At 40.8% G+C, this 25,503-nt stretch overlaps 2 protein-coding genes and 1 non-coding gene across 4 annotated transcripts; 1 reads left to right on the top strand and 2 right to left on the bottom strand.

The window, feature by feature from the left end:
• Positions 1–10,899: 10,899 nt before the first annotated feature.
• On the top strand, positions 10,900–11,006 carry LOC131019223 (small nucleolar RNA R71). Its single transcript, XR_009100144.1, has one exon. It is a non-coding gene; the product is annotated as a small nucleolar RNA R71 (small nucleolar RNA).
• Positions 11,007–16,866: 5,860 nt separating this feature from the next.
• LOC131014501 (transcription factor bHLH36-like) lies at positions 16,867–18,646 on the bottom strand. Of its 2 annotated transcripts, XM_057942492.1 has the most exons (4): positions 18,327–18,646; positions 17,879–18,223; positions 17,577–17,670; positions 16,867–17,010 (listed from the first exon to the last, which is right to left on the bottom strand). In XM_057942492.1, the coding sequence occupies exons 1-3, from the start codon at positions 18,600–18,602 to the stop codon at positions 17,599–17,601; spliced, it is 693 nt and encodes a 230-aa protein (XP_057798475.1). In that variant the 5' UTR covers positions 18,603–18,646; the 3' UTR covers positions 16,867–17,010; positions 17,577–17,598. The 2 variants fall into 2 exon arrangements, with proteins under 2 accessions (XP_057798475.1, XP_057798474.1); XM_057942491.1 differs by lacking the exon at positions 16,867–17,010 and having other exon boundaries at positions 17,069–17,670.
• A 3,138-nt stretch (positions 18,647–21,784) lies between these two features.
• LOC131019016 (uncharacterized) lies at positions 21,785–25,022 on the bottom strand. The gene is made up of 9 exons (XM_057947703.1): positions 24,895–25,022; positions 24,581–24,817; positions 23,994–24,051; positions 23,790–23,840; positions 23,568–23,624; positions 23,329–23,411; positions 22,772–22,895; positions 22,632–22,691; positions 21,785–22,014 (listed from the first exon to the last, which is right to left on the bottom strand). Exons 1-9 carry the CDS (start codon positions 25,020–25,022, stop codon positions 21,901–21,903), a joined length of 912 nt encoding a protein of 303 aa, XP_057803686.1. The 3' UTR covers positions 21,785–21,900.
• Between the last annotated feature and the right edge of the window lie 481 nt (positions 25,023–25,503).

The following is a 25,503-nucleotide window of genomic DNA, read 5'->3' as shown; positions in this document are numbered from 1 at the left end:
GATTACGGGTCATAGTTGCCGTCCCCGGTCAACTTCTAACCTATAACTCCCAAAAGCACACAAAGATCGACATACTCTCACCCAACTCTCAACCTCCCGGTTATCGAATTGATATGTTTCAAACACCTTATCTATTGCAATTATCCTCTCCCGATTCAAAGTGCAAATTAGAAATGCATAGAATGTGGCCAACAATCCATACAAGAAATAAATCAAGGGTTTGAAAAGATAATGTGCAAATGAACAAACAAGATTTATATTGAGCATAAATAATCAATCCATTACAATAATCATCTAGCCTAATCCCCAAATCAAAGAGAAATTTAGCCTAACATGTTCAAACACAATAAATCAAAGTTAAAGGTGTACATAATGAAAGAGAGAGTAAGAAATGACAAATCCTATTTATGAGCTTCTTCTTCCTTCTCTTCTCTTCAATGGTCTTCAATGGTAGATGGGTGTGTTAAAGGAGGCTAGGGTTTAGTGTGTGGAGTGTTGGGGAAGATGAGTGATGGAGAAGAAGAATAATGAGAGAAAAAAAGGGGAAAATGGGGTTTAAGGGCTGAAAAACGCGACTCCGCTCTTTTCCCGCGGTCATGGCCCGCGCCCGTGGTGCTCAAACGTGGGCAAAACTCAGGGAACCCGCGGTCCCGCCCCGCGTCCGCGGGTGGTGACCGTGGGGGGGACCCGCGGTCCCAGCCCGCGGCCGCGGGTGGTGACCGCGGTACACCCCTGGAATTGAGCAGCTAGCCCGCGGTCCCACCCCGCGGCCGCGGGTGGTGACCGCGGGCGATACCTTCCCCACGGACGCGTGACCGCGGCCGCGGCCTCTGTGCGCGGCTGACTTTGTCGGCCCCGTTCTCCCTCGTCCGAGCTCCGATTCGGGCGCCGTTCACGCTCATGGATTCCTCTCGAGACGTACTTCGATCCTATGCTCTCACAATTCTCCAATCAACTCTTGATTTGCCCTGAAAATACTCAAAACTATACCAAGCAATCAAAACTTTATAAATACTCAAAATTGGGATACAAACACATATATGCAATCAATTCATGGGGAAAAATGACAACAATTCGTGTGATATTGAGGTATGAAATCCATGTTTGTCAACCCTCCAAACTTAAAGCGTTGTTTGTCCCCAAACGACAAAAAGAAAGAAATAAAAGTAAACAAACATGTAAGCATGAATTGATGTCATTTCAAGGGCTTCAATTTTTTCAAAATATTTCACTAGTGTATCATAAGTAGATATGCATTTCAAGAAGTCACAAGTGATAGTAAGTTCAACATTATAGCCTCCAAGCTTGAATCCTCACAAGGTGGATGTTTCAATGGTGCACTCAACTCTCAAGTGTTTAGAATGGACGTGTTTGCACTCAACTTGAAACAATGCATGCAATCTACCATAAGCTTGCCATTTATCCTAACTCTTTATACTTCAATGTGTTATAAATAAAGATCAAAAAGGGCTTTCCTTGGGTTGTAATGAGGGTTCTTTGGTAAGGTGAGTAGTTTTTAGGCAAAGTGACTCATCCCACGATCAAATAATCATAATGAACAAATCGACTTCACTATTTCTCTTATCAAACATAAACCACAATCCCTGCATTTCATCCTTAGTGATATCTATCATGGCCATTATTCAAAAGGCAAATCACTCCCCTTTATGCTCTTTTATTCACATTCATTTTCATTTCTTTTTCTTTTTGAGCTCATAGGGGACTAGTGATTTTCACTTAATCAAAGCTTGATAAGCACTTTCAATCATTTCCCAAACTTTTCTTCATCAAAGCAACCACCAATACTCTAGGTTCTACCCCTTTATTATTGGTTATTCAAAGAAAGGCTACAAGGCACAAAAGGGGTAAACTAGGATCATATGAGAATTTGGACACAATTTGAGTTAAGTGGCTAACAAAGATGGCCTTAAATCACTTCAATATTAACAACACATCTACTTTTATTTTCAAGAGAGGACTCATGGCAAGTTCTAGAGATCAACACACATGCTCAAATGATTTACACTCAAGAACAAAATGAGATTGTAAATGTATGACAATCAAAGGCTCAATTCTCACAAGCTCATTTCTTTTTCAAGTTCTTGGAGGTACAACATTTAGCTCATCATCACAAGTTCAAACTCTTCATGCAAAATCAACAAGTGATACATAACAATTTCTTTTAAAAAACACAATCATATCATAAGCCCAATAACAAACAAATCATCCTCACAAAATTTGTTACAATTATCCCAACAAAAATCAAAACATCAAAAAGTCTTTCAATTATTCAAAACATAACAAAAACAAAACATGCAAAAACACAAGATAAACGAGACAACTAATCCATCTTCCCCCTCCCCCCCAAACTTATTTCACACAAAGTGGAAATAAGGTTGGAGGAAAAGAGAAGGATAAGTTGGCTCGGACTCACAATGGTACGGGCACGACTACGGTGGCGGGAGGGGCCATGGAAGGCATGGAAGTGGCGCATGTGCTCTTCGTAGCGGCGCCGCTCATCCTCTTGGTATTGCAAAAAGGCTTCATATTGCCTTCTTTGCTCTTCTTGGATTGCATCAAAGCGGGCCATGTTTGCGGCTTGGAAGGAGTCAAAGCGGCCCATCATCCTATCCTCAAATCTGGCACCCCCTCCGGGATACGCCGGGGGTGATTGAGGTATCTCACCACCTTGTTCAAATGCTTGCTCTTCCTCCTCGCCCTCGGGGGCGTGTTCTTGCTCATGTGCGCCTTGGAGGTGAGCAATGGTGGCGGCAAAGTGGGCGGGCTGACGCATGCCTAGGTTAGCGGCCTCCTCGGGGCCTATGATGGTGGTAAGGGCCGGATTGGGCAATGGAAGGTACACATTGCCGTTGTCCCCCTTGAGGATCCACAAAAGCCGTCTCCCGGAGGCGAGAAAGTGTTGTTGCACTAGGCAATGTCGGTCGAGGAGGATGTCACGGGAGATGGGGTCTTCTTGAATAGCCACCCCAAGATGTGTCGCTATAGGGGTGATCATGCCTCCAATGCATATTTTGCCCCCTCTTGTGTGAGTTTGAGATTCGAATTGGTCGGCCAAAAGACACCCAAGAGATAAGGAGATGTTGGTGAGGGCGCCTTGAATGAGTAAGAGCTCATTCGACCGACAAAAGCCCACATTCTCCCGACCTAGGAAAGTGAACCCGAAGGCCCGTTGGGTAAGGCGGATAACCGGGTTGCGCAATGACGCCGCCTTTGATCGCCGGGAGTCATAGCCTGCAATCTCCTCCACGCCTCGAAAGTGACATCGTTCCCACATACGGGTGGGATTGAACTCTAACCCACCGGCGTATGCTCCTCCTTGGGGGCAACCCAAAATCTCGTCCAACTCATCAATAGTTAGCTCTCGGGGCTCATTCCCGAGTTGGAAAGAGATTCTTGATGGAGCTCCGTTGGACTTGATGAGCTTGAATGTGGAGAGGAACTCAAGAGTGAGCCCTCGGTATGCTAACCATCCCCCGGTGATTACTCGCCGCCATCCGCCTCTATCCGCCAAAGACCAAATGTCTTCGGCTATTCCCATGGCCTCGATAGTCTCCGAGCAAATATACCGGCATTGCCGGTGAGGAATGGCACAAAGTTGCTCCCAACGTTCGCGGGAGTCCGGAGTAGGAAGTTGAATCCCATAGAATTGAGGATTGTGCCGAGTGATAGTCACCTCATCGGCGCGGGAGGTACTGGCCTTCCCCTTTCCCTTGCCCTTTGTTACACGTGGTGCCATAGCAAAAGGTGCCTACAAAACTAAGTGTGAGTCTTTATTTGACACAACAATGACAACAATAAGATACTAGAAAACAATTTAACTATCAACTTAACTAAGCAATTTAGCCCGGGAAACGGGCGAATTCTTATTCTAAAAGCACATAAATAAATCACACTATCACAATGCATCTCACAACAACACATAGCATCAATATTAAGCCCACAATCACCAAAATCTCCCCCCCAAACTTAGACATTTATCTACACCCAACACAAGCAAATTCTTAAGCAAGAATGTCAATTAAGCATAAATTCACCGATTAAATTGCGAATAAATGAAAGACCCATCATCCTAGACATGCATAGAAGCAATTAAAAGCATCAATTCAACCATGTAGCACAATGTAGGAAAAATCCTAATTTTGAGCCCTAATTGCATATAAACATGTAGAATGCAAAATATCACAAAATAATCGGTAAAAATCTTCTAAATCATGCTTAGAATGTAAAAATGAAGGAATGAGAGCAAGTAAAACATACCTTGTAGTTGGATTTGGAAGTGAAAGTAGAGAGGAAGAGTGTGTAATTTCGTGGGTGGTGTGAAATGAGAGTGAAAGGTGAGGAAAAAGGGTGAAAAAGGGTTAAAAACCAGAGTCAAAGCAGGTCAACGCGGGGCCAGGAGGCCCGCAGTCCCGCCCGCGGCCGCGGGTGGTGACCGCGGGACATCCCTGGATCAGCGCACATCGACCGCGGTCCCACCCCGCGGCCGCGGGTGGTGACCGCGGGTACCCTGGGCGTGCTCACCTCTGAAAAATTCAATTTTTATGCGTTTTTCTCTCAATTTTTTTTTTTTTTTTTTTTAAGATAAAGGGAATTAAACTCACAAACAAAAGAAATCACACACATATAAAAATATATACATAGATGAATATATAATACCTATGTATATGTGTGTTTATTGAACTTGCAAAAATTAAAGATACCTTGTTGGGGTGCCTCCCAACTAGCGCTTAGTTTAACGTCGTGAGCTCGACGTCTTCATGATGGTGTCATGTCTTTGGTTCGGCGAGAATGATGACGGACACTTTCTCTCGTGGCTCGGCTCGAAAGTATGCCTTAATGCGTTGGCCATTCACCACAAAAGTGCGTCCATCATTGCCCTTCAATTCAATAGCTCCATTGGGGGAGACCTTGTTGATGAGGAATGGGCCCGACCATTTGGACTTGAGCTTTCCCGGAAAGAGTGAAAGGCGGGAATTGAAGAGAAGGACCTCATCCCCGGGTGCAAATTCCCGTTTGTGGATCATCCTATCATGAAACCTCTTGGTCCTCTCTTTGTAGAGGCTTGAGCTTGCAAATGCCTCACTTCGAAATTCATCCAACTCATTGAGTTGAAAGACTCTAGCTTGGCCGGCCTTCTTGAAATCAAAATTGAGCTTCTTGACCGCCCAATATGCCCTGTGCTCTAACTCTACGGGGAGATGACATGACTTCCCGTATACAAGTTGGTATGGTGACATGCCAAGCGGTGTCTTGTACGCCGTTCGATATGCCCAAAGTGCGTCATCAAGCAAGAGAGACCAATCCTTCCGGCTCCCATTCACCGTCTTCTCTAGCACTTGTTTAATCTCCCGGTTTGCCAACTCGGTTTGACCATTGGCTTGGGGATGATAAGCCGTTGTCACTCTATGCTTCACCCCGTACTTTTTGAGAAGTCCTTCCATCCACTTGTTGCAAAAGTGGGATCCTCCATCGCTTATCAAGGCCCTTGGAATTCCATGCCTTGTCAAAATATTCTTTTGAAGGAACTTGATCACCACTTTGGAGTCATTGGTTTGAGTAGGAATTGCTTCCACCCATCTTGAAACATACTCCACGGCCAACAAGATGTATTGGAAGCCGAAAGACATTGGAAATGGGCCCATAAAGTCTATGCCCCATACGTCAAAGAGCTCAACTTCAATCACATTGTTAAGGGGCATCTCGTGCTTCTTTGATATTCCTCCCATTCTTTGGCATTGATCACAACTCAAAATAAATGAGTGGCAATCCTTGAAAATAGTTGGCCAATAGAATCCACTTTGAAGCACCTTAAAAGCGGTTCGGTTGGTGCCAAAGTGCCCTCCACTAGGGGAAGAATGACACTCCCTCATAATAGCTCCCCATTCCTCTTCGGGTACACACCGCCGGATGATGGTGTCGGCACATCGTCGATACAAGAACGGCTCATCCCATAAGAAGAATTTCACATCATGAAAGAATTTTTTTCTTTGGTAACGATTCAACTCGGGTGGTGGATGAATGCCGGATGCAAGATAGTTGACGTAGTCCGCATACCATGGGGTGTGGGTCTTGACTTGCAAGATTTGCTCATCGGGAAAATTCTCATTGATGGGCACATCGGCATTTTCCCCTTCCACGGGATTCTCAAGTCTTGAAAGGTGATCCGCCACAACATTTTCACATCCTCTCCTATCTCGGATTTCAATATTAAACTCTTGAAGGAGGAGGATCCACCTTATCAACCTCGGCTTGGCATCTTTCTTCTCAAATAAATATCGGATGGCCGCATGGTCGGTGTGAACAATAGATTTTGTGCCAATGAGGTAGGAGCGGAATTTGTCGAAGGCATACACAACCGCCAAAAGTTCCTTTTCAGTGACGGTGTAGTTTGATTGAGCCTTATCTAGAGTCCTACTAGCGTAGTAGATGACTCTAAATAGCTTGTCTTTCTTTTGCCCCAACACGGCTGTTCGCTATTTTATTTAACACGCCGCAAGTGTACGGGTGCAATTGTGTACAGTAGCAAGCAAGGTCGTATTCCACAGAGACTGATTTAATCAATTCCTATCCTAAATTATTCTACTCTATCTGGACAAACGAAATTAAGAGTTTTTGTTGTAAAGAACAAAATAAATAAACAGCAGGAAAGAAAATAAATCAAGCTGCGAAACAGATAAACAGATAAGAGAAGATTTCCCAAGGCAAAGGTTTCAACAGATTCTCCTAACTAACATGTTCAGTTCAATTAATAAGATGATTCCTAAGGCAATCTCAAAACTAGTCTATACCCACTCCCGTGGCATACAAACCGTTGATTACATGCAAGGCTACCGTCCCCGGATCGCACTTCTAACATGCAACTCCTAAAAGCTCATAGGATTAACGCCCTCACAAATATCAATTCCCTTTAGAATTAAATATATGTGTTCTATGTTCTTAGTTCAGGTAATAATTATCATCTCCCGATCTCAAATTAAAACCTATGATTATGCTAAATTGGTGGCCAATCAATAAAGCAAACAATTGTAACAAGAACATAAAAAGGAAAAACAATCTCAATTAATTGAATCAAACAGTCAGAAATTCAAATCATGTCTACTCCATAAACCCTGGGAAAAAGGATTCTAGCCACACATAGACATATGACTAAAAATCAATATCTCAAATACACAAATAAACATTCAACAATGAAACCGTAGTAGAATTCGAGAGTCTTCAGTTCTTGCTCCAATGGTGTTCTCCGTGTCTCACAGCTCTCAGGAAAAGTCAAAATATGATAAAAGGTGATAAAAGGTGTCTGGGATAAGCTAAAAGATGGTATTTATGAGCCCTAGGTCGTCTAAGCCCGAAAATACTCCAAAAACGTGCTTTTAGTGAAAAATCGGAAAAACTGGGCGGAACTCGGCGTTTCGCGCGGCCGGGTCGCGCGGCCGCATGGCTGGACCGCGCGAGCTCGCGCGGCCTTCTCGCGCGCCCGCGCGCTGTGCCCGCGTGAGCAGTCCAGCAACTTCTGCCATCGTCGCGCGGTCGGGTCGCGCGGCCGCGCGCCTGGACCGCGCGACCTCGCGCGGCCTTGCGCAGTGATTTTGTTTTGGCTCGTTCTCCCTCGTCCGAACTCCGATTTACGAACCGTTTGCGCTCACGAACTCCTCTCGAGATGAACTACAACTTGTATTTCAGCCAAATCTTCCAAATTCTTCTTCTTTATTTCTGAAAATACGTTCAAACACAAGCGAGTGACAAGTTCTTGACCAAAAACCAATATAAGCTCAAAATAAACCATCAAACACACAAAAACCTCATAACTAACCATCAAATATGACACACTAAGAGGTAAAAAATGCATGTTTATCAACGGCCCCGACGGCGATGTCGCTTGCGTCACACATGAGCTCAAACGGTTGTGACCAATCCGGTGTGATCAAGATGGGAGCACTCACTAAAGCCTTTTTGAGTTTCTCAAAGGCCACCAAACAATCTTCATCAAAGTTGAACTTTGCATCTTTTTCAAGAAGGTGACATAAGGGTTTGGTGATCTTTGAGAAATCTTGGATGAATCTTCGATAGAACCCGGCATGTCCAAGGAAGCTTCTCACGGCTTTCTCATTGGATGGTGGTGGAAGCTTCTCAATGGCCACTATCTTTGCTCGATCCACCTCCAATCCGGCTTTGGAGACCTTGTGTCCAAGTACAATTCCATCCCTAACCATAAAATGACATTTTTCCCAATTCAATACAAGGTTAGTTTCCTCACACCTTTGCAACACAATAGATAGATTATGGAGACAATGATCAAAAGAATTGCCAAAGATAGAAAAGTCATCCATAAAAACTTCCATTACATTTTCAATTAAATCATGGAAAATGGCCATCATGCATCGTTGAAAAGTAGCGGGGGCATTGCAAAGACCAAATGGAATGCGTCTATAAGCAAAAATGCCATAAGGACAAGTGAAAGCGGTCTTTTCTTGGTCCTCCGGGGCAATCATGATTTGATTATACCCGGAGTACCCATCAAGAAAACAATAAAATTCATACCCCGCCAACCTATCAAGCATTTGGTCAATAAAAGGAAGAGGAAAGTGATCTTTTCGAGTAGCTGTGTTCAACATCCTATAGTCAATACACATCCTCCATCCATTTACTAACCTAGTTGCAATTAGCTCATTATGCTCATCTTTTATGACGGTTATCCCCCCCTTTTTAGCAACAACTTGAGTGGGACTAACCCACTCACTATCCGAAATAGCAAAAATAATTCCCGCATCTAGCAATTTGAGAACTTCTTTTCTTACTACTTCTTGCATAATAGGGTTTAACCGTCTTTGGCCTTGCCTCCTAGGTTTAAAATCATCTTCCATCAAAATCCTATGCATGCAAATGGATGGGCTAATCCCTTTTAAATCGGAAATTGACCATCCTATAGCGGACCTATACTTCCTCAAAACATTTAGCAATTGATCAAGCTCATGAGGAGAAAGGTAGGATGATACAATTACCGGATACGCCTCATCCTCACCAAGGAAGGCGTATTTCAAGTGTTCGGGGAGAGGTTTTAACTCCAAGCTGGGAGTCTTCTTCTCCACTCCTTCATCTTTCGGCTCTCCATTTCTCAAGTCCAAGAAACATGCCTCTCCTTGTGAAATTTTCTGCACAAAGTTCATTTCATTAGCCTCAATAAATAAGTTAGAAGCATTAAACTCATCATTATCAACAAAAGAGAATAGAGGGTTTAGGAGGCAAGTGTCCATTGGATTGTTGTAGATGTGGTACTCCTCCATGTTGATGCAAGACTCTATCACTTGCATCATCTTGCATTCACCAACCCTCCTTTCTTCTTCCTCCTTGTACTTGAGAGCCTTGTGGATTGAAAATGTGAAGCTCTCGTCATTCACTCTAAGGGTGAGTTCGCCCTTAGCAACATCAATGAGGGCTCTCCCCGTTGCCAAGAAAGGGCGCCCCAGAATCAAAGGCACATCTTTGTCTTCCACCATGTCCAAAACAACAAAGTCCACCGGGAAAATGAAATTGTTGACTTTCACTAGGACATCTTCTACTATCCCCTTTGGATAGGAAACGGAACGATCCGCCATTTGAAGGGCAATTGTGGTTGGCTTGATGGTGCCAATCTCTAGCTTGTTGAAGATTGAGAGCGGCATCAAATTTATACTTGCTCCCAAATCACACAAAGCTTTCCCAAAACGATCATTCCCAATATCACAAGGGATTGTGAAGCTCCCGGGGTCCTTGATCTTGGTGGGGATTTTTCTTTGGAGAACGGCACTACATTCTTCGGTTAGATTGACCGTCTCATTCTCTCCCATCTTCCTCTTGTTTGATATGACCTCCTTTAGGAACTTTGCATAGGAGGGCATTTGTTTCAAAGCTTCAATAAGTGGAATGTTGATGTGCACCTTTCGAAAAATCTCAAGAAACTTGGAGAATTCATTCTCCACATTCTTCTTTTGATGTCTTTGAGGAAAAGGGATTGGTGGGCAATAAGGTGGTGGAGCCACGTACACCTCCTTCTTCTTTCCTCTATCTCCTTGTTCCTTGGAAGGGTTGCCATCTCCAACTTCAACCACAACACCACTTCTATCTTCTTCGTCGGGCATCTTGGGCTCTTCATATGTTGTCCCACTCCTTAGAGCAATGGCCTTGCAATGCTCCTTGGGATTCACGATTGTGTTGCTTGGGAATTGCCCTTGTTGGCGTTGATTGTTTATAGACTCGGCAATTTGTCCCACTTGTATCTCAAGCATTTTCAATTGCTTGGCTTGAGCCTCTAACTTCTCATCCGTTCTTGTCATGTGAGCTTGAGTCGTGGTCATGAACTTCATCAATATTTCTTCAAGGTTGAGCTTCTTCTCTTCCTTGATCATGCCATGGCTCACCGCAAATCCGGGCGGTGGTTGCAAGAAATTGTTTGGATTGCTATAGGAGAGGTTAGGGTGGCGGTTAGGTTGGAATCCTTGAGTGTATTGCCCTTGCCCTTGGTAGCCACCTTGTTGTTGGGGCCGGAAGTTCGCATAGCCTCGGTTGTTGTTGTTGTTGATGTAGTTCACATCCTCGAAGCTAGTTTGTTCTTCAACCACGGGCTCTACCCTTGACATTGATATAGCATCAATCTTGCTATTCATGGCGGTCAATTGAGCCGTCAAAAGAGCTATCGGATCTGAGCTTGTTGTAGCCGCCACCTTCTTCAAGATGATCCTCTCCGTTGGGAATTGATGGCAATTGGTGGCCAAGTTCTCTATGATGTGAGCGGCCTCCGCGTGGCTTTTCTCCAACAATGCTCCATTGGCCGATGCATTCATGTCTCTTTGCATCTCACCACTACACCCGGTGTAGAATACACAAATGATTGTGTTTTGATCTAAACCATGGTTAGGGCACTTCCTTAGCATCTCTTTGAATCTCTCCCAAGCTTCGTAGAAGGATTCTCCATCAAATTGGTGAAATTGGACTATGTCCTTCTTCATCTTCATGGTTCTACCCGGAGGGTAGAACTTGTTGAGAAACTTTTGAGCCATGTTCTCCCATGTAGTGATAGAACCACCCTCTAAAGATTGGTACCATGTCTTGGCCATGCCCCTTAGCGAAAAGGGGAAGAGTCGAAGTCGAATGGCATCCTCCGGGACTCCATTTATCTTGATGGTGCCGCATATCTCCAAGAAGTTTCCAAGATGTCCATTCGGGTCATCTTGGGAAAGACCGGCGAATTGGTTTTGTTGTACCATATTTATGAGGGCCGGCTTGAGCTCAAAATTGGTGGCGTTGATTCTCGGGGCATGCACTCCTCCTTGTTGGACAATGGGTTGGAACATATTGCTAATAGGTGGTGGTGGAGGTGCATTTCTTAGAGCTTCTTGCTCATTGATTTTCCCTTGCATGGCTTCTAATTGCATTTGAAGTTGACGGATTAAGTCGTGATTTTCCGCCATAGCTTCCTCCAACTCTCTATCTCTTCTTGTTCTTGCTTTGTTGTGTCGACAAAAAGCTTCAACCTCAAGGTTTATAGGTATAAGAGGTGCACCCTTAGATCTTGTGTTCATACACTACCTATCAACCAACAAGAACAAGAAGTCAAAACACAATCTTAAAATAGAAAACAAAAATTAAAGCAAGTAAAATGTCTAAAGTAGTTAAGCACATTGAAGCAAAATATCACAAGCAAAGAAACTAAACTAATCCCCGGCAACGGCGCCAAAAACTTGTTCGCTATTATTTTTACTATGCCGCAAGTATACGGTGTAGTTGCAATATAGGGAAGCAAGGTCGTATTCCACAAGGATTAGTAGTCAAATTCTAGTGATTACCTTAAGTCATTATGCTATAGCTATTTAGACTAAACGATGGAGTGATTGGTTTGATTATCAACTAATTACTTAACAAGTGCAAAGACAAATAAAACCAAATAAGCAAGTGGATTAATAAGATGATTAAGGCGATTTAGGGACTAGGCATCGATGATTAAGCAAAAGACTTCAATTATAGCTCAATATTAATCTTGACAATCCTAATTATCTAGAGTGATCTCCCAACTAGTTCTAGCCCCCTCCCGGACGACTAGAGCGGTAGATTACGGGTCATAGTTGCCGTCCCCGGTCAACTTCTAACCTATAACTCCCAAAAGCACACAAAGATCGACATACTCTCACCCAACTCTCAACCTCCCGGTTATCGAATTGATATGTTTCAAACACCTTATCTATTGCAATTATCCTCTCCCGATTCAAAGTGCAAATTAGAAATGCATAGAATGTGGCCAACAATCCATACAAGAAATAAATCAAGGGTTTGAAAAGATAATGTGCAAATGAACAAACAAGATTTATATTGAGCATAAATAATCAATCCATTACAATAATCATCTAGCCTAATCCCCAAATCAAAGAGAAATTTAGCCTAACATGTTCAAACACAATAAATCAAAGTTAAAGGTGTACATAATGAAAGAGAGAGTAAGAAATGACAAATCCTATTTATGAGCTTCTTCTTCCTTCTCTTCTCTTCAATGGTCTTCAATGGTAGATGGGTGTGTTAAAGGAGGCTAGGGTTTAGTGTGTGGAGTGTTGGGGAAGATGAGTGATGGAGAAGAAGAATAATGAGAGAAAAAAGGGGAAAATGGGGTTTAAGGGCTGAAAAACGCGACTCCGCTCTTTTCCCGCGGTCATGGCCCGCGCCCGTGGTGCTCAAACGTGGGCAAAACTCAGGGAACCCGCGGTCCCGCCCCGCGTCCGCGGGTGGTGACCGTGGGGGGGACCCGCGGTCCCAGCCCGCGGCCGCGGGTGGTGACCGCGGTACACCCCTGGAATTGAGCAGCTAACCCGCGGTCCCACCCCGCGGCCGCGGGTGGTGACCGCGGGCGATACCTTCCCCACGGACGCGTGACCGCGGCCGCGGCCTCTGTGCGCGGCTGACTTTGTCGGCCCCGTTCTCCCTCGTCCGAGCTCCGATTCGGGCGCCGTTCACGCTCATGGATTCCTCTCGAGACGTACTTCGATCCTATGCTCTCACAATTCTCCAATCAACTCTTGATTTGCCCTGAAAATACTCAAAACTATACCAAGCAATCAAAACTTCATAAATACTCAAAATTGGGATACAAACACATATATGCAATCAATTCATGGGGAAAAATGACAACAATTCGTGTGATATTGAGGTATGAAATCCATGTTTGTCACTCCACGAACATGTTTCTCTTCCCGCACATGTGGTTGCTTGCACCGGTGTCGAGGTACCACGTGTCATCTCTTCCAGCTTCTCCTTTATATGCCAGAAGCACACTACCATTTGCTTCGCTCGTGTTCTCGGCATAATTGGCCCTTTCTTCAATCCTTACTTTTTCACTTCTGCACTCGGAAGCATAGTGCCCAAATTTATGGCAATTATAACACTTTATTGAAGACTTATCGTACCTCGACTGCGGGTTGCTCCTCCCCCGACCATTTGTAAACTCCTTTCTTTCACTACTGTTGACGAAGCCTCCTCGTCCTCGTCCACGTCCACGACCTCTTCCTCGATCTTGACCTTGACCACGTCCTCTCCCGGACTGTCCATAGCCATTGCTCGGACCTTCTTCTTTCTCTTTCGGGCTTACGTGCAACTTTAAAAGTTGCTCTGAAATTTCTTGCTTCTTCTTTTGCTTCTCCTCATATGCTTGCAGCGACCCCAATAAGAGATCGATGGTCATCTCCTACAAATTTTTAGTTTCTTCAATCGTCACCACAATGTGCTCAAACTTTGGGGTTAGTGAGCGCAATATTTTCTCCATAATTCTTACATCCTCCAATTTTTCACCATTTCTTTTCATTTGATTAGACACCGCCAAGACTCTTGAAAAATAATCTGATATCGATTCGGACTCTTTCATATGTAAAGACTCAAACTCTCCTCTTAAAGTTTGAAGTCGTACCTTTTTTACTTGCTCCGCTCCTTTGCACGCGTTCTGGAGCTTCTCCCACACTTTTTTGGCGGTGCTCGCGTTCGAGATTTTCTCGAAATCATCATCCCCTAGCGCTTGATAAATGAGACAGAGAGCCTTCTTGTCTCTCTTTCTCGCGTCTCGCAATCTATCCTTTTGTTGTTGGGATAGTGCGGCCTCGTCCTACGGCTCCTCGTAGCCGTTCTCCACGATCTCCCAAACGTCGTGGGCTCCCAATAGCGCCTTCATCTTGATGCTCCAATTGTCGAAGTTGCTCTTGTTGAGCATGGGGACTTGAAAGGATTGTAGGTTGGCCATTCCACAGGTAGGATTTTATGGCTCGGATATCACTTTGTTGGAATATAAGAATATATAATGGAGAATTTATTTAATTGGTAGGAGGAAATTTAGAAAAATTGGTTGTGGACGTGTGTGTGTTTAGGAATTTGAGTGGGAGGATTGTTGTTTACTAACACAATCTTTTCTTCAATTCACTTCCTTCTCAACAATTGATACAACCTCCACATATATATAGTAGTCAAGTGAGAATTCTAGAATTCTCTTGATTTTTTCTATCTAGATTTTTCTACTTAAAATATGTTGATTCTAGATATTTCTAATACAAATATCTTCACTTACTTTTTCTAGAATTCTCTATATTTTTCTTTTAAAATATCTTCACTTAAAAAATCAAGTTTATTTTTATATTCCAACAATTCTAGCCCTTAATTTGGGAAATTAAAGATTTGATTTTGATGATTCGAGAAGATGAACATTTTAACATATGAACATTTTGATGAAAAAAAAGCTCGATCGGTCTTTGGTTTCTCAAATCAACCATTCTACAGATGGAAAATTACACTTTGGTCCCATAAAATTTGGAAATTTTTTAATTGCAAAAAATTAAAGTATTGGGTACGTACTTGTTAACCTTAAAATATATACAAAAATATGGTCAAAGTAATTGAAATGAAACTGATCCAGCTTTTAACAGTTCAATATATATGAAAACTGTAACAAAAAATGTCTATAACAGATTATATTTTGAAATAAGAAAGTGAATTTAAGTGGATGAAAAACAATAGTATTACAATCAAGTCCTAAGTAGAATATGGAGTCTTAAAATTTATTTAAAATATAGGTAATACAGTTTATTAGTAGTACTCCATCCGTCCACCAATTCGTGTCCTATAATTTTCTTTTTGGTCCTTCCACCGATTCGTATCCTACCTATTTTTAGTAACTATTTATACATTTTTTAATTGGTGGGTTCCAATAAACAATATATTTTTTCTCCACTCAACTAATAAACAATACACTGTGTGGATCTCTTTCTCCGCTAAACTAATAAACAATACACTTTTTTTTAAAGGGTTAAGGTGCAGATCCACCCTTGAAGTAGAGGCCCCTAGAGCGTTTATCCCCTCATTCTCGACTCTGGCGCAAACACCTCCCCATAGTTCAAGAAAATGGTGCAATTAAACCCAAACCTCTAACACCGTTAAACGTCTGAGTTTAATTGCACCCTATACTTCAGGGGTGGATCTGCATCTTAATCTTTTTTCTTTTTTTTCAATTTCGGCAACCCACCTCCGACTTGCACCTTGTCAGCTCGCATGCACCCAATCTCTTGGTCGTCGATGCTGTTGTGCGGGGCGATGAAGAAGCTGGTGGCGTTGCTCATGTCGGCGGTGGACAGTCGACGACCAAGAAATTGGACGCGTGCGAGTTGACAAGGTGCAAGTCGGAGCCGATGAGTACTGAGGCAGCTAAGCTGATGCCGAAGGTGGGTTATCGAAATTGAAAAAAAAGAAAGGTTAAGGTGCAGATCCACCCCTGAAGTAGAGGGTGCAATTAAACCCAGACGTTTAACGGCACTTAACGGCGTTAGAGGTTTGGATTTAATTGCACCCTTTTCTTGGACTATGGGGAGGTATTCGTGCCAAGGTCGAGAATAGGGGGATAAACGCATAGGGGCCTCTACTTTAGGAGTGGATCTGCACCTTAACCCTTTCTTAAAACTCGTGTTTCCTCCCCTAGGCCACGAATTAATGGACGGAGGAAGTACAAAAAAGCTTCAGGATGCATCATAAAACTATACCAGCAAACTCCACCGATGAGGCCAAGGAGAAATTCTACAATTTTTTAGTTTTTCCCCCAAAATTAGGCGCGTGCAGAAACTGAATCAGACCGAAAAACTCGATCAAATCGTTCACTTTTGGTTCAATTTCGATTCGGAAAAATAAAAGTCGGTTTTCAGTTCGGTTTCTTGAGCCATAATTGCCATTAAATTCTAGAGATCAATTTTTCAGGTCATTATCAATTAATTTTCCGTTAAGAAAATGAGTAAAATGTATAAGATGCATTAAACCTAGCGTTCTGAAATTTTTTACTTTGAAAAGTCGTTGAAAGTTCGTTATATCTGTAAATTCATAAGATTGATGAAAATATGAGTCTTGCAATAAGAAAGTTATAAAACCCAAATTTCAAACAGCCCAACATCTCAAATAGTACACCAACATCCAATAGCAACAGTCCACCATTTTGAAAAGTTTCAATTTGGAACTTAAGCAATTCAATTTGTATGTTAAAAGCATAAAGATCCAATGAGCGAACACATAGTATCAATCAGAAATTTAACAACTTATGTATTTACAAATTAATTACCCAACATTATTCCAACTAAATAGGACAATAAATTTAAGTAGCTGGAGACTTAGTGGGTGTTTGGTTGAGCTTATAAGCTCTTTAAAACAGCTTATAAGTTGTTTAGGAGCTTATAAACTCCTTCAAAATGTTTGACAAAATAAGCTTCTTCTTTTTTGATCAAGAAAATACATAAATAAACGAAGGTACACGAGGTACCAAACAAAAAGTCTTACAACAATTTGGCCAACAGCTCGTTAGAGCTCCAATCTCTAAAACTAAAATCCTTTCTCGAGAACTTAAACACTTTGTTCCAACTCCAAGTTCTAGCTTTAATCTCCAAGATAAGACCATCAATAGACCACTGTTTACCTTCAAAACGAGTTTCATTTCTCCGCTTCCAAATAAGCCAACTGGTGCAAATCCACAGCGCCTTGAGAAAATAAGCTTCTAAACAACATATAAGCTCTAAGAACTTATAAGCTCCCCAAAAAATAAGTTTCTCTACCTCAACTTATTTTCTCATTATCTTATAGGCAACACTCATTTTACAAAAATAATTCAACTATAATTTTTTATTTTCATCATATATCATTCTAATTTCATTTTTTTTCTATTTTCTCTCACTAACTAAAATTTCTCTCTCTAGCTTATAAGTTTAATTACTGAAACACTTTGAGAACTTATAAGCTCTTAAGAAACTATATCTTTTATAATTAACCTCTTGAAACATCTTATAAGCTCCTAGAAACTTATAAGCTCTTTAAAATAAGCTTAGTCAAACGCCCACTTAATGGAAATCTCATCATGATGTATATATGATTAGCATTATGGCACAAACAAATACCTAGCTAGGTATAACCTTCTAAGGATATGAAAATGAGCAAATAGAAAAAATCTGAGCTTCAAAAAATCAAATAACATCGTTTAAAATACACTAATTAAGTTCAAGCTAACAAAAATATGTTTAAAACTTTACATATATAGTGCAGCTGCCGTAGTCAACCAAGTTTAAGCACATTCACCAGTCCCTCTTGTAGCTCAGATAGATCAATGCTTGCAGAATCATTAAGCTGAAAAGATGGTAGAGTTAAAAATTAATAAGAAAGAAAAACATAAACACACACACATATATATATATATATATATATAGCTGCGTTTTGTTGTAGTGCACAAATAAATTTGGTGGAAAATAAACCTAAAATCATACTACTATATATGAGTTACAATTGCAGAAACCCTAGGTATCCTGTGCTATATGTGATAGCTCTTTGTTTGTACCTGAATGTGAATTTTGTGGAGGTAACATTGGTCGCCTCTTGAAGAAACGCAGTTGATTACATCGAGCTGTCTATTAAGCAAATCGGCAAGCACCATAGAAAGAGGGAAACATCCTTTATTGAGGCTACTACTAATCAAGATCTCAACCCCATCTGTGAATACATTTATCTTAACACAGTAAGGCGAGGAATCAGTAGCATTTGAGGTTTGACTCTCAGCTTCATCAGCAGTTCCTACTACATTCCTCAAACCCTCTCTCCTTGGTTTCAGTTCTTCGATTTTCTTCTTCATATCGTTGATGTAATTCACGGCCTGGTGCATATGATCAGATATAGCGCGCTTTCCCTAAAGTTTAGTGTAACCAAAAATACCATCTAAGGAATTGTAGAATATTAATGCATAAAATCAAATATCTAAAAGTGTAGAAACCAATTAATTGAGTACACACCTTGATGTATTCAAGAGGGAGAAGGGATCTGAGAGAAGCATAAAGGGCTGCCATTTCTTGCCTTCTCTGCTTCTCAGTAAATCTATGAGCAGTCTTCTTGGATTCGCTGCTGCCATTGCTGTTATTTTCAGCTTCAATGGGCCTCTTTTTGACACTCTTTTTAGGATTGTCATTGCCATCTAAAATGGGACAATCTGCAAGCAGATCTTCCAGTAATTTATCTTGCTCCAAAAATATCGAAGCATCGTCAATTCCATCGCTCGAATTAGGAAACATAGTCGCCCCAGATCCTAAAGAGAGAGAGAGAGAGAGAGAGAGAGAGAGAGAGAGAGAGAGAGAGAGAGTTGGGAGGCTACTGCAACACTGTGGTGCAGAATCAACCCTAACAAAAGAAAAACTGAAATGAAACTCCAAAAATAAAGAAGTTTGTTTACTTTGAGAAAAACACAGTAGTGAAGTGTGCATTAAATAAATTGGAGCTGCCTATCAAACCAACAGTAAAACACATATGATAAATTAGGGTACAGTAATCCTGCAGTATTTGCAATAAAACCGCTGCTATATATAAACCTAATCTCTTTTTTTTTAAGGGATATAAACCTAATCTCTTTTTTTATTATAATAATATTTTACACCGTCTGGAGATGAATGATTGGTTATACTAATATATTGATCTTGGGGGAATTCGAATAATTACAGTTGATGACTAGCGAATACATTTTAGCATTTAGAAACAAACAAGTGCCGAAATTTCAACATCGAAAACTGAGGCATGTGAACTAGCTAGCTAGATTAAACAAATATATAAAGTTGGGACACAACTAATATAGATATATATAGATATAGATATATTATCTTAGTGGTGGGAGGGTGGAAACTTTTGTAAAGCAAAAAAGTTAATTACACGGTGCTTAAGATTTATTTTTTGTTTATGCATGGTGATTAAGACGTTTAATTTAGATGTACAAAGTTTTCGAAAGCAAAATGCTATTGCTGAAAGTTGCATTTGTAATTAAAAAAAAAAAAAAAAAAAGTTGCATTTGTTTTTCTTCTTAAACCGAAGAAACGTGGTTTTTGAGAAAAACATGCGCAAATTGATTAATCTAACAAGATGTATTCTTCATTATCAACAAGTAAATTGATGATGAACGAATCCAATTAAGGATCCAAATCTTAGCCTTTTAATTATAATAGAGATGCATATGGGTAGTTATTTTTTATAATGAGTCACATCAACTATTACACTGTCATATGCTACAATGGTTTAGTTAAGCAGTCGTACGTGTATAAAATTATTGAGTTAATTTGTAAATATACTTGAAATTTATATGGGTAATTTATTTTGTGTCTAATTTGAAAAATCCAAAGAAGAATGGTTGCAATCACAATAATTGAAAAATTCAAAGTGGGAGGCTTTCGATTCAATTTAGGCTCTGCACTGTTCATCTTTTGAAAGTGCTCTGCACTGTTCATCTTTTGAAAAATGGGATGCGTGCGTGACTTTAAGGAGGCGTGAGTGACTTTGCGCCATCTCGCCGCGCCCATACGGAGGAGCCAAAAAGGGGATCCCCACCCCTCCTCCTCCGGTCACACCACGGCACGTCGGCAGCAGCCTTCTCCTCCCGCAGCCGCTGATCGACTCGCTCCTCCGGCAGTACACACCACGGCACGTCAGCAGCAGCCTCAGCGCCGCCTCCTCCGCATGCCGTGGTTCACCTGGGCAAGGATGAGAGAGGCTTTCAGCCGAGACCCCACGACCGGCCGTTGAGCGACCGAGCAGCCGCCGTACCGCTGCCATCTGGGCGGAAGGCCGTTTCAGCGAGACTCTACCGCTGCTCGCCTCCGCCGACAGCCGTGCCCCTGCTCGCCTCCGCCGTTGGAGGAATCAACACGCCGCAACCAGCTGTTAGACGCTGCTCGCTCGGAAATCTCTTGCCGCCGCCGCCGCTTCTGCAATCATGTCAACGGGTGGGCTTAACCTACCGGTTGTCTCCAACAATTTTACTCATAATTCTTCCCTGCCACACAAGAAAAATCCTAGCCCATCGGGACGAATTGCTACTGTGTCAAGCTCTCTTCTGCCAGAGGCATCTCAGCTGCACCGGAACCCTAGCCCGCCTATGGGGTTGGCGGGATCTGTTCAGCCTGCGTCACACCAGTTTCATGTAGATGGCTCGTCTGCTGATCAGCGCAGTCGAAACATGGCTCCTAATGCCAATCTTCCAGGGAATAATTCTTATATTGTGCCAGCAAATAACCGCTCCCAACAGAAGACGGCTGAGACGACTCTTGTCAAATCATATGTCGATATTACTGCGAATCGGACGCCGCGTCGTCCGGATGTTGCTGCACATCATTATCATGCTCTACGCCCTACAAAAGAAGGTGATCACTACTGTTTCAAGATGCCTACAGAGCTTCATTTGAAACAGATTTCTGACCTTAATCATGCTTTGACGGGAAGGTTGTTGTTAAACAAAGGGGAGAAGCCCAAGCCTGCGTTGATGATTAAAAATGAGCTTCATAACATGTGGAATATAAGTTCGCCTTGGCAACTCATTCCTTTGGGTAAAGGATACTATACCATAGTCTTCCAGAACGCAGCGGATAAACAACGAGCTAAAGCCAAGTTGATTTGGGAAGTTTTTAATGGACATCTCCGCCTTCGCGAGTGGGTGAAGAACTTTGATCCGTTTAAAGAACTCTCGTCGTTGGCAAACGTTTGGATTCGTATACATTATTTGCCTATCGAATATTGGCATGCGGAGGTGCTGGCTGGAATTGCACGTTTCGTGGGCCATCCGCTGAAGATTGATGGTGCTTCGATTACTCGCACTACAAGAAATTAAGGGTTTTAGCCACACATCCATGTGTGGCTAAAAGTATATTTATGTGTCACTGTTTCTTTTTACCCACACATAAGTCAAATGTCAACATGTGTGGTTAAAACTTTGTGAAGAAAGGGTATTATCCACACATATGTATATGTGTGGGTAAATCACCAAACATTTACCTACACATATATATGTCACGAATAATACATTTTATGTGTGAGAAAAGATATTTATGATATACTGCAGCGATGATGTGGAAATGACATGGCATTTACACGTGGCAAATTTTATGTGTGGGTAATTCATCAAGCCTTTACCCACACATATATATGTCACGAATAATTTATTTTTTGTGTGGGAAAATATATTTTTGAAATAATGCAATGATGACGTGGAAATTACGTGGTTTTTACACATACCTTTTGTGACACATATATGTGTAGCTAAATCTTATAAATTATGTATAGGTAATTATTTTTTAATATTAATTTTAGAAGAAATATTATTATTTTTTAAATATATAAAATAAGTGTGGATAAATGTTATTATGTGTGAACAATATTTTTTATCACAATTTTTATAAAAATATAAAATAGCATATCACACAGTATATGAATCAAATATAATGAATTATGAAATACAATCTTTTCATGTATCGCATACAATGATAGATACATTGATAAACATATAATTCGAAGTGTCTTCCTAAAAAGAAAGAAAATGAAAGAAGGAAACAAGTCCTATTGTTTACATCCTATGCTCCATGGGTTGATGAGCATCTGCATCCTTTTACCCTGCAACTTTTTTGCAATCCTAGATTTCACAATGGGGTCCGTACCACCAGTTAGCAAGTCCTATAATATCAAGTAAAGAATACAAAAAATTCAAGTAATAATTAAGACATTATCATGTAAAACAATCAGTGTTGAAAGGGCTACAAATCAGGACATGCACCTTCAAAGGAAAGGTTGCACCGTGCTCTAGCATTAATCTATATCACACATTGTGAATATATGAATAAATATTTGAGCATGTATGCATGAATTACACATACACATAAAGCACATAAGTAACATTGTGCTAATAAAAAACTTCGGCCCGTTTTTGGATCTCCAGGGCACATATCAGTTTAGCTAAGGTACAGGCTCTAAGATAGATTATAAACCTGACAAGATGCTTTTCCAGACATTAACAGTTAAATGGCAATATTCCTTTGCAAAATACTGTGTAGAAAATCAGTTCTGTCAGCTGATAGAAACTATTTTCACAATTTCAAGATGCAGTTACTTCTTACTGTAATAAGTTATTTATGCATGTCATAAATATAATCATTATGGAAAAGACACATTTCTTTGGAGCTACTAAGATGAAGAAAAGTAATTTCCACAAGAGAGAGGGCTATAATTACTAATTAGTCACTAGTACTCACGAAAATGCAACTTACAACCCAGAACTCGGTTTTTTGACATACCGTGTCTATCTGAATCATGCAGTTGAATATATTTTCAATGTCATTCAAATCTATTTGCATCTGTACAAGAATAGAAAATAAGATTAGATTTGAAGCACATATACAAGAAAAGTGCAGTAGTTCGAGAAATTTGTAAGAACCTTCTTTGTTATCTTTAGGAGAACCTCCTGCTCTGCCTTTGCAACAGATTCTCTTGCTTGCTGCAGCTCATCATTTAGAGGAACAGCAGAGAGTGGCTCCACGAGGTTTCCTGCACCTGCACCACTATAGTAAAGTATTATGTCTCTCACAAGAGTTTGTAGTGGAAGAACACAAGCAGATTGGAGAGTACTGCTGCGTCTTCAAAAATCTTGTAAGTATTTTATTGCATAGCTATGATGAAGTGATAAATTAAGCTGTAGTAACCAAGAAACTTATCTGAAACTGAAATTTTAGGCTCAAATGGAAATCAATGCTGTAGTTTGACATGAAACTCAATAACTAAGATGTAACAAAAAGAAAATCCTATACATCACCAAAAAGTTACAATGTCTGCATAACTGGATCGGACAGGTGCTTGTCTGAATAATTTGTGTTACAATGGTGATGACTTTAAAGGCAAATATAATGATAAAAAGATAGCTAATAGCAAATTATTCATCATCATTGTTCATCTCGTACATTGTGAAGCTGAAAATATTGAAAGAAGTCAACGCACCTTACCAGCAATAATCCCTGAATACTTGGACTCCTTGCAGCAACCGAGCTTATGCACCATCTTCCATCAATATTACATATTTCCTATAAAATCACAATGAAAGTTTCCAATATATTAAAATCTAAATATGAAAAGGTTTCACTCTCACTATTGTACATAAATAAGAACTATCAGGAGTTGGTATAGAAGGTAGAGAAAACATCACATCACAAGTACATTTTACAGAAGGAGTATGTTACTAGAGTGGATGTTTCTTTTGCTTCATTTCTGATCACGCTTTCCATCAACAAGTATAACTGAATAATAGGAATATTTAAAAACTAGGAATCAGACACCTCAAATAGGCCTTGCCAGCTTCATATGCGCATCGATAGAACCAATCAAATGTAGCCCAAGCCCGGTATCCTCAACATATTCCATCAACTTTAAATGTTATCACAGCTTAGGATACACGACTTTACCTTTCTCTCAAGAAGCCGCACTCGATCACGTGAATGCCGCAAGTTTGAACTCTGAAATGGGAGAACTCTATGATCAACTAGAGGGTGAACTAGATGAAACCAAAATGGTAAAGATAAATGCAATGATTGACCAACCGCAGAATTTTTTACTGAGCCATCTTCATCTACAAGTTGCTCTATAAACTTAATCAAAGGCTAACTTACAAACAAGCACTCAATTATAGGCCTAGCTGACTCTAACATATGAGAGCTGTAAATCTCCCTGCAAAAAGTAGTATCATTCAGTATGATCTCAATATAACATGAAATAATCAATTATACTTAATTTATTCTCACATTTTAGTCCTCATCTGTTGGAGAAAATTTGTTAAAAAGTCATTTTCACATTAAAAAAGCATTTTATCCACTCTGTAAAACTGGTATGCATGTGTTAGCTTGAAAATATATGCATCTCAAGGTTTGGTTAAACATAGGATAACCTCCAACTCTAAGATATGCAACCTCGCAGACTTCTTTTACATTCTTCATTTGTAGGGTACACAACACCAGAGTGAGCGTTGAGCTTCCTAGGATTAATTGCTTAAGGGCACTAAAAACTCATCAATAATGGATCGGATAACAAATTAAGCAAGGTACAATTAACAAGCAACAGATAGCAGTGAGTTGTGTGCATTTGCAGAAGCTAACCAATTCAAGCTATGTTAAAAAATCTAGACGAAAGCAGGAAAGGCAAGCACATGCTAGAATTTCATAACCAAAAGAAGCCCAAAACCCTTGAATGAACACAACACCTCAGCGGCAATTCCAACACCTCAGCGGCAAGGTACTCGAGCACAGAAGCCATATAGATGGGCGCTCCGGTGCCCATACGCTGGGCCTGGGCGTAGCGCCCCTTCTTCAGAAAACGAGCGAAGCGCACAACCCGGAATTGGAGCGTCACCTTGACGGATTTCGGTATGATTTCTTCCTCTTGCCGCCTTGCCTGCCTCCGGCGCCCTTGATTGGGGTTGCACTCGCAGCTACCATCGCTGAATTGAGGGTTGTGTGAAGTTTTGGTAAAAATCTAAATATGAGTTTGGGGAATTTGATGTTGGGAAGGCTATACCGGTGAACCAGATGGCCGCGGCGATGGAATCTGGGACGGAGGACTTGTAGTATCTCTCTAGATCTGGCAAAAGCGAAAGAACCCCTAACATAATTCGAATGGAGCTTGCCTGTTGAGAGGAAAGACATTTGGCCATTTTGAGAATAAACCGCCCACTCGTGGATGGCGGTGAAATGATATTTTTTTGGTTGTTAGCGGTAAAATGAGATGTTTTTATATGGCGGTAAAATTTAATTTTTTGGTGCAGATAATAATGATAAAATAATTACTTTTATTATTTCAAGAAGTTTATATTTCAAGAAGTTTATATTTAAACAACGAATAAGAAGTTAAAGAAAAGAAAGTAAAAAGAAAAATATAATTTAAATATAAACCTTCAATTTTATTATAACTATAAAATTGTCATTCAATTTAGAAATTGATTTGAAATTAATTTTAAATTGAAAGTTGCCTTTTAAATATAGTATAGATTTCTCTCTTTATTTTTTTTTAATGTCTAACCAGAACGTAAAACAAGTGAGATAGCATTAGGTACGTTGGCATGTCTTCTAGGTGCACGGAGTCCTCCTCTTCAACCAGCCACGTATTAACTGTACAATTATAATAAGT

The sequence above is a fragment of the Salvia miltiorrhiza genome, chromosome 3 (genome assembly GCF_028751815.1).
Source record: "Salvia miltiorrhiza cultivar Shanhuang (shh) chromosome 3, IMPLAD_Smil_shh, whole genome shotgun sequence".
In the NCBI taxonomy this organism is placed as follows: domain Eukaryota; kingdom Viridiplantae; phylum Streptophyta; class Magnoliopsida; order Lamiales; family Lamiaceae; genus Salvia; species Salvia miltiorrhiza.
Note: the sequence above shows the minus strand (reverse complement) of the source record. Positions and strands in the feature narration are given on the sequence as shown.

Excerpts from the sequence above, each read along its gene's own strand:
- LOC131014501 (XM_057942492.1), bottom strand. The coding sequence starts at position 18,602 with ATGTTTCCTAATTCGAGCGATGGAATTGACGATGCTTCGATATTTTTG. Across the intron at positions 18,224-18,326 it reads TCCCTCTTGAATACATCAAG|GGAAAGCGCGCTATATCTGA; the intron begins GTGTGTACTCAA and ends ACTAAACTTTAG. Across the intron at positions 17,671-17,878 it reads TCCACAAAATTCACATTCAG|CTTAATGATTCTGCAAGCAT; the intron begins GTACAAACAAAG and ends CCATCTTTTCAG.
- LOC131019016 (XM_057947703.1), bottom strand. The coding sequence starts at position 25,022 with ATGTCTTTCCTCTCAACAGGCAAGCTCCATTCGAATTATGTTAGGGGT. Across the intron at positions 24,818-24,894 it reads CGCGGCCATCTGGTTCACCG|CGATGGTAGCTGCGAGTGCA; the intron begins GTATAGCCTTCC and ends CCCTCAATTCAG. Across the intron at positions 23,412-23,567 it reads CAAAAGAAACATCCACTCTA|GAAATATGTAATATTGATGG; the intron begins GTAACATACTCC and ends GTGATTTTATAG.